The 9140-nt window shown below is 40.4% G+C and overlaps 1 protein-coding gene across 1 annotated transcript in view; it reads left to right on the top strand.

Moving 5' to 3' along the window:
* Positions 1-1587: 1587 nt before the first annotated feature.
* Positions 1588-9140, top strand: part of ASXL3 (ASXL transcriptional regulator 3) — a 172842-nt gene continuing 165289 nt past the window's right edge. The window contains exon 1 of the mRNA XM_075993568.1: positions 1588-1743. Coding sequence (XP_075849683.1) covers positions 1690-1743 — 54 coding nt within the window. The 5' untranslated portion in view covers positions 1588-1689. The remainder of the gene's footprint in view (positions 1744-9140) is intronic.

Raw genomic sequence — 9140 nt, 5'->3', positions numbered from 1 at the left:
CTTTATGATTATGAACTGTCTGTGCTTAATTTTTAGTAATCAAACATTTTTATTACTTCAGTCATTTGACAGTGCTCTCAAAGGAATCACCTTACTATAATTGGTCTCATTCTTAGACATGTGTCTTTTCATTTGACATGTGTTCATTTCTTAGACATGAGAATTTATTTTTAAGCAGGCAGTATGGCATACTATAAACAACACGAGATTAGAGTCAAAAGAGTTGGGTTCAGTTCTTAAAACCGATTTAGCAAGATGTCTTGGATACACTGTCACGTTTTTGAGCTTCATTTCCTCATTTGTGCAGTAGAAAGAAAAATATATGTTTAACTGCGTTGTTTTGAGGAACAAATGAGATAATTTTTATAAAAACAAAAACTACTATTCACATACCATCATTATATTTAGAAAACAATTTTAGATAAATAATTCAGTACGAGTGACCTTTTCATTTTTAGATACTCAACACAAATACACATAATTAATGTATGGGTCAAAGCGTCATTTCTTCTTTGCTTAACAATAACTTTATTGACCTAAACAATTTGCTGGAGATGTAAGAAGTTGGAAAAAGTTAAAATAAACTTTAAGTCTTAACACATCTTTTCTTGTAGTTCGCTAATAAGGATAACAATCCAATTCTTCATGCATCCCAAACCTGGAAATTGTAAATAATTTTACAAATACGCAAGCTTTAGCTACGCAGTTGTTTACATATGCGTAATGTTTTAGTCTACAGAATGAGGACTACACACTATTTTAAAATAATTAATGCTACAGTACGGCATTGCACTGATTCTCGGTCACAGCTCTTTGGTCTTGCATTGTTTAAGATGATGTAGGTGGCTCAAGGCTGTGTTAAGTTGCGTACAGTTTTAGTTCTGTGTAAGAAGAGGCTGGTTCTGCCCCCTTTCAACAAGGCTCTGGGAATCCACTCAGCCGAGCAGACACAGGGCTGAGGGAGTCCAGCAGAGGGGAGTAGTGCGGAGTGTGCGCGAGTGTGCAAGCGTGAGCGCACAGGACGGCGGGTCGAGTTGCGGGGCGGACTCGTACACAAGTTCCAAAGGCCCCCGTGTCCGCGATTTTCCGCCCTAGCGGGACAGGGGCAAAGGGGTGCCAGGGCCTGCAGGGAGTGGGCAGCGCCCCGTGAATTTCGGGGCCGGGTTGGAGGCAGAGGGGTCTCGCGAGGGTTTCAGGGCGTGGCTGGGGTAGGGGGCGCGCGGCGAGTGTGCGCGGGTGTGCGCGCGCGAGAGGGCGAGTGTGAGCGCGGCGAGTGTGCGGCCGCGTCGCCATTCCCCGTGACGTCAGAGTGTATTGTTGTGAGCGGGGCCGAGCGGAGCATCCCCGGAGCTGTCACCGCGGCGGCCGCGGCGGCGGCGCAGCGCAAGCCCCGCACGAGCGAGCCCGGCCGGCGCCGCCCCCGCCCCTGGCCCGAGCCCCGCCGCCGCCGCCGCCGCCGCCGCCCCCGCCCCGCCCGCCGCGCGCCGCCGCCGCCGCGCGCCCCCACCCACTCCACCCCACCCCCTCACTCCATCCCTCCCACCCGCCGCCGCCGCCGCCGCCCGCGCGCCTCCCCCCGCGGAGCGAGTGCGGGTCACCGGGTCACTGGGTCATTGTCTCCGCGCCCGAACCCAGAGCACCCCGTGGAATCCCCCACGTCATCATCAGAACCATCAATGAGATGCAAACATGAAAGACAAGAGGAAGAAGAAGGACCGCACCTGGGCCGAGGCTGCCCGCCTGGTACGTACCGCCCCCCACCCGCCGCCCGCGCGTCCCGCCGGCCCCGCCGCTCGCCCCGCGCCGGCCCGCGGCGGCGAGACGGCCACTTCCAGCTCGAGCCGCCGCCCGCTCGCCGGCTCCTGCTCTTTGTTATTCTGCGGGAGTGGGCTCGCCCAGGGGCCCCTGTGTGTGTGCGTGCGCGCGCGGAGGGGCGCAGCGATTATCTCCCGGAGCCCCGCGCCCGGGACCGCCCGGGACACTTCTCCCGGCACTTCGCTCTCGGCTCGGCGCTGCCTTCTCCGCGGGTGAATTTCCCAGCGCTCGGCGCCGCTCCACTTCCCTCTCTGCCGCTCCGGAGACCTTTGTGTGGCAATTACCACTCCCTCCCGGCCCCTCCACCCCCCGGAATTTCATCAATAACTCTGTGCACAGTCCGTGTGTATGTTCGGCGTTTGTGAGTTCAAACATTTTACACGTGCATGCACGGTGTGTGTCCTAAACGGACTTGCGGGGCGTGTGCATGTGGGCTAAGTGGTTGCGTGTCTGTGTGCCGTGTCGTGTGCATTATGTATGCACACTGATACGTGCATATGTTTTGTGTGGATCCAGTTCGTTTGTGTTTGTAGGTATTGTGCTCTGCTCGATGTTTGTGTGTACATTCTGTGCACGTGTGTGCAATTCGTGAGTGTGTGTGTCGGTGTGCGTGTGTTTGGTGAAGTTGGGTCAGTGTCATTTGTAGTGGGGGCTTATTAAGAGTGTACAGCTAGGTGTGTTTTACTGCTGGCTTCCTGGGCGGTGTTACTTGGCTGCTTTTCCTTTTCTTTAACCTTTCGGAGCTTACGTTTTAATCATCGAAAGAATGTCTCTGTAGAAATGCTGGTTGGCAGAGGGGCGTCGGCGTCTTTGGTTTGATGCATGTATATGTGTGGGTTTTTCTTTTCTTTCTTTCTTTTTTTCCACATCTTCTTCTTTTAAAGGACAGCTGTAAACGGATTTTTTAAAAATGGATATTTCTGTACAGTGTGTCTCGGGAATGCAGGGCTTTGCATTTGAAGCTGAGCCTTTTCAGGGTTTTGGCTGCAGAAATTAAATATTTATTCACCAACTTACTATCTGTTATAATTGGCCAAAAGAAAGCAGACCGCATGCAGCCAGGGTCGGGGGTGGGATACCAGGACGTGTTATTGGGTTGACTTTGTAAAGATTGTTTTATTATAACTGTAGTCATTTTTAAAAGCATTTGAGTAACTACATTATGCTCAAGGAGAACATTTGTCAAAAGTAATTATCTGAGTTTGGTTGAAGGGCCTTGCTCTGGTATGTCTCTGGATTCCAGCAAAGGGTTTTAGATAATTGGCCCTATTGCCCAGCAAAGAAGTGACAAAAGTCCTTTTTAATTGCAATCTAGTTATTGGTAGCTGGAGTGGTCAGTCCCCTTTACTTCATCTTAATTTTGTAGTGGTGTATGTTATCATTTCTCCCCTTATCTGTAATTGTGTTAATCGCTAAATCTCTCACTTTCTGTGGATGAATGGGCAGGTGATAGTGATTCTCTAATGAGCTGCATCTGGGAGAGGAAAACTTAGTTGCAAGGAGAAATATGTGAGAAGTAAGCAGTAAGTGTTAAGTAGATGCCAGATTGATGTTATCAGTGAGTTTTTGCTGGAGCATAGTACATTACTTATTGTTTGCTCGGCCATTAATTCAGAATTGTGTGGGGGTGTGCAAGGCTTCTGAAAATGCATTATTCAGGCTCCTTGGAGTGGCAATCAAGTACTATTATAGAGCTTCAGTGTGTATATTTTAAACAAGTGAACAATGAGTTGATTTATAAATATTTTAAAATAATGATTCATGGATTAGCCATATCTGCCTGCATAGAATTATTTAATAAATAACATTATTCTGATGGAATTTAAAGCTAGCCATTTGTATTCAATCAGCATGTGTTACTATTCTTCAAAGTACTGTGCTTTATTTGATCTAATCATTATATATCTCTATTAATATAATTTGAAATAGATTTCTAAGTCATAGTTTTTTGTTAAAAGTTGAATTTTCCTCTTGCAAAGTTCGTTGATGGGAAAAGACACACTAGGAGTCATCAACACAAAAGAATTAATGATAGACCAGATGTCTCTATTTTAACCAGACATATTGAACTAGTAGTTATGGTAATTTTTCAATTTGGTTCAAGTTATTTTTCCCCTGGTACTTGTACAAATGTGTATGTGTTCAAAATGTGACAGATGAAATAAAATACTGAATAAAATAGCAAGCAACTGTACTAGAAATATCATTTTCAGAAACTTGTGATTTGTAAAAGTGACTTTGTGATAATTTTAACTTATTTTGTGAAGAAAAGGGAAATTGACCCATTTGGGTAATAGTGACATTTTTTCATGTTCTTTTTATGATTATGTGAATGCATATGGGCTTGAACTCTCTTCCAAATTTGCATAATAAGGTATTTTTACTTTTATAATTTATAATATTATTTTATTCTGAAAGAAGGCATTTCTTTTTTTTTTTAAGCATTTCTGCGATATTAGATACTATCATTCTGTATTTTACAATGTGCCTGCTGATTTTGCTGTTGTTGTTAAGGACTTTTAGCCTTTTCTCCATTAAATGTTAAACCAGGTGTCTGATTTTGAAAGTAAAGATTAAGAATGGGTGGAATATATGCAACTCATATGTGGTACTTGCAAGATGTGAATTAGTACTCACCATTAAGAATACTGTTCCAATTCATACAGAGTATAATCATATAAAATATATCTCTCCTGCTGGAGGGTGTGTGTGTGTGTGTGTGTGTGTGTGTGTGTGTGTGTGTGTGTGTGATTTTCTTAAAAGAGAGGACATCAGTGGAGAGGAAATGCAAAATAGATGTTTCGAACTGTGACCAAAAGCTTATGTGTAGATGTAGCTTTGCCTTCAGTTAAAGAAAAATATATGTGAAAGAATAAATATAATAATTCTTTCTAGAGTAAGAATTTCCAGTTGACAATAGAATTTGTTTTCTTTCTTTGTGAGAAAAGTATATGGTCTCCAAATCTGTAAACTCTGGCAATTTCAGGGATTTTGTTTTTGATATAGACTCAGCTATCTCACTGTACCATTTTCTTCATAGAAGTATGTAATGCTTGTATGTGGTGGGCTTGCTTAGCTTACGAAAGAAGGAATGGTGGTATAATTTGCCTGTGTTTTCAGGAATGCAGTGATTATTAACAGGCTGCCATTTTAAAACAGTAATACCACATCTTTTTTTTTTTTCTTTCTGCCCTGCATCAGTTGCAGAAATTTCAGCCTTTAGCCTCGTCCCCTCCCCCACAGCCTTCTGCAGTTGTAGTTGTTACTTTGCGCATTGCCATTTAATATGGAGTCTGCTCCCAAACCAGATGCATTTTCATCTGTTTTATCTGCTCTTCTAAGGTTGTAGAGTCTCAGAGGATCCCACAATCACATGGAAGTATCTTCTGTCTTAATATTTGTAGACCACAATAAGAATAAAAATCAAAACCATAACTCATGTCGAGCTGGGGCTTTGACTTTAATCCTTTTGACTTTTATCTCAAGTCTTCACTCTGTTACTATAAATACAGTTTAAACCATTGTGAAAGGATCTTCATGCTTCTTTGTAAAAAATGGGGATTTGACAGGACTTTGTTTTACAGCACTAAGGGGTTTCTTTGTTACTGGCTTAACATAGAACATACTGTTATTTATATATTTATTCTAGGTTAATTTTTTTACACGCAAAATTGTTGCTTTCAGAAGTGCTTTTTGATAGTTTCATCACTTTGTTCTGTAGGGAATGCCGCTGTTAAAATAATGGTTCAGTGTTTTAATTTGTTCCCTGAGTTTACTTCTATTTGTTTTGTTCCTTACAATCTTTGTTTAGTCTCAGTGGCACCTGAAAATAAGTCTTAACAATTTCAATAGCTTTGTCCTTGGTAACATGGCTGATTTATTTACTTGAAGGTTAGATATATCTGTAGTTAATTAATATCAGTTTTTTTTGTTATTTGTTTGTTTGGGGGCTTTGTTTTGTTATGGTTTTTGGCTTTTTTGGTAGTTCAAGGTGACCTTCGGATAAATTTTTTTTTAATGGCAAATTTACTTCATTGTTGGAAAAAAACAGACACATATCCCTTTATGCCACTGCAAGGTTACTAAAGGTTTTAAGTAAATTGAAATTTGGTAAATCATATTGTATTAAAAATTAAGTAGAGTTTACTAATTAAAGGAAATCTGTGTGAATCTTTTGCACAGTGTAGATTCTTTTGCATAATGTATTACATTCTAAATAAACTGTTAGGGTTTTTATAAAATAAAGCTGAATCTGAATGGTATTGGTAGCTGCTAAAATGGAAAACAATTCATAATTGTTAATTTACTGTTTACCTTTTTGTCTTCGTATTTTAGGAATAAGTATACTTTCTCAGTAATGATAAGCATGGAGATGGGGCAGAGTGTTGGTACTGCTCTAGGCATTTTCTCACTGTGCTAGTGGTGCTTAGATTTTAGTTTATAATCAGATATCCTTAAGAGTTGAAACAGTTTTGACTTGTGATTTGAGCACCCCCAAGGTGCATATGAGCATAATTGTGACAATGCTTACTGGCTTACCAGCCTGGCTGATATATTTTTGCAAATGGAGTTTGATTTTAATCACTAAGATTTCAATTGGTTTGATTCAAATAATTTCTTTGATCTACACATAGCATCATTTCTTTATGTCTGTATGTCATCTGTTTTTTCAAATATGGAACCTAAGTTTCCATTTGGTAATTTGGAAGATAGAAAGGAGTTTAGCAATCTCTATGCCTATTTAGAAAGACAATGATTTTCAAGTTGGGGAAAAAATGTATTTGAAATAATGAGTAATATGAACTTAGACCTAGTGTTTCGGTTGTTCATTTTTTCATTTCTTGTTGACATGCAAGTGAATTTTAAAAATTGAGTGTTTCTTAAATCTTTTTTCTTTTTTGACAAATTCTTTGGTAGTAGGATGATTCCTTCGATGTCAGGAGTGGACTATTTTCTTAGTGCACTGTAGCATTTAGACTTGTAGAGTTGCATTTTCACGGCAGAAAAGCTAATTGATAAATGAATTAAATTCAACATTTAGTAACATAAAAGTTTTGAAACTTCAGTGAAATGCATCAGAAAAGTGAAACATGGCCCCTAAACATTTTGCAAGCTTGCACATACCAGAGCTGTCCAGAAAGTACCCAGTCATTATATTGTTAATATAACGAGAATGGTTACATGGCTAGACACATTCTGGCTCTCAGATATGGTTCAGAGGCTGGAAAGTATACACAAATATGTATCTTCAAGGAGTATAGAGTTCATCAGAGGAGCAAGAAAAAGCAGAGAATGATCTGAGTAGACACCATCTGTAGGGAACACATGAATGATCAAGTAGGTGCTACTTTACAGATTTACAGATGGGAGAAGCTGTGTGGTATGCAGTGATTGTGGTATGCTTAATGTATTAGGTGAAGTAGCTTGGTTTGGCCTTGAAATGTGAGTAAACAGGTGATGAGAACATTCTAAGAAGAGAGAACTGCATGGGCAAAGGTGTGGTATCGGTCAAGAGGATAGGTTCAAGGGATGATGAGCAGGTGAGTCTTGAAATATCAGGAGACTTGGACTAGGCACCATGATAAGATTGAAAATTAAATTGTGATCAGATTGAAGAGAGATTTGGAAACAATTTTAAGGCAGTGAGTTGTAGCATGGGGCTGGTGAGGTAGTTGGTAGTAGAAGGAATATTAAAGATGTGCCACTCCCCACACAAAGAAGCACAAACCAAAATGAATATCATTTATGCATTTGTACAGTGATAGAGGGTACACTAGTGATCTGGGGTGTCTCTGAGTGATTTCATTATTTGGTACTAAAGAGTCTCAAAACAAAAATAAATGATACAATTTTATTCTGCCCATGTTCTTTACCAAATGAGGCAGTGTAAAAGGCAGTAAATAATGAATATTACATTTGTAGAAGACATATATATATATATATATATATATATATATATATATATATATATGGAGCACTCCATTTGTTCCTTGAAATACTGTCATGAAATCAGTAGGTAGCTGGGAATAACTGTCTCTGAGGGTGGTTTCATGACACACCCAATATCATCACCCTGTCTGTAAAAAAGCAAGGCTAGGACAGGATATATTTAATTCTGTGCTACTCCTCTGATTTTTTTAAAAAACAATACGGGCATTTTAACTGATGTGAATTTAATTGATATGTTGCATAGAGGCCTATGGAGAATCCAAGTCTACATCAGACTTACTCCCTGCCTTTCTGGTTGCCTGCATAATCTCTCTCTTACTCTCTCTCTCCCACTCCTCTTTCTCCTCTCTTCTCTCTTTCTCTCCCCATTTTGTTTCTCTTACCCTCTCTCCACTCCCCCTTCCCCAGCATCAGAATTCTGCACAAAGTTATTACTATCTTATTTGACATTTTAAATTTTTCCTTCAAAGCTTGTGAATAGCAAAGCCTGGCTCCTTGCTATAGGCCGGGGAGGAGGGGCGTCTGTCTAGAACCACTTTCAGCTATTTGCCTGCACTGAGTGCCTTGATTGTTCTGCTTTTGTTGCTGCACAGTTGGTAGCTGCTGAAATCGAGCCCCGACTGAAACTTTCCCTGAAGAGCCCTTGGGGAACAAATAGAAACATTATATGATTAGCCACATTGTTTTCATTATTAAACAAATCTACATAAAAGGGTAGCAATTAACAGCTTTATCAGCCTGAACTTAGACACCTACCTCTCCTCTTCCCTCAGTATTCCCACTTGAAGTGGTAACAATGAACTGTTGCTGGTTTTAATGTCAGCAACTGACAACACTAAATTGGGAATAGGCACTTCTCCCGGTGGATTGACATATAGCCCTCTGACACATTCTTATGTCGGTTTAAGGCAAATTCATGCCTTGGGGTTAGAGCCAAAGGGCTTGTCAGAACATTGACTTTAATAGCTAAAATATATAACTTAAATAACTTCCAAGACCTTAGCTTTGGTGGAACTTTTAGAACCTGAGGATTTCTCCAAGGCAGTGCAATTTGTGTTTAGTGGTCAGGCTTAGTAGCAATTGCAAGATTTCTAAATATACACGTATATAATTTAACTTATGATACGATTATTTACCAGGGGTTTATCCTCCATATCTCTAGCGTACAACGGTCTAGGAAAAACTAGATAATGATTTTTAAGAATAATTTCATAATTGGTATTTTTTGGCAAGTACATATATTTAATTTTTCTTTATGCAGCTGTTATGCAACAGGTGATTTCTGAATAAGTCAGAAAATCAAAAATAAATTGTTATTTTCTGTGAGTTAAAGAAGGGGATAGGACAGGCCCTCTTCACTTTATTTAGAAGAGAAA

This window comes from Microcebus murinus, chromosome 17 (genome assembly GCF_040939455.1).
Source record: "Microcebus murinus isolate Inina chromosome 17, M.murinus_Inina_mat1.0, whole genome shotgun sequence".
NCBI classification, from domain to species: Eukaryota; Metazoa; Chordata; class Mammalia; order Primates; family Cheirogaleidae; genus Microcebus; species Microcebus murinus.
This window is presented reverse-complemented; position numbering and strand designations above follow the sequence as displayed.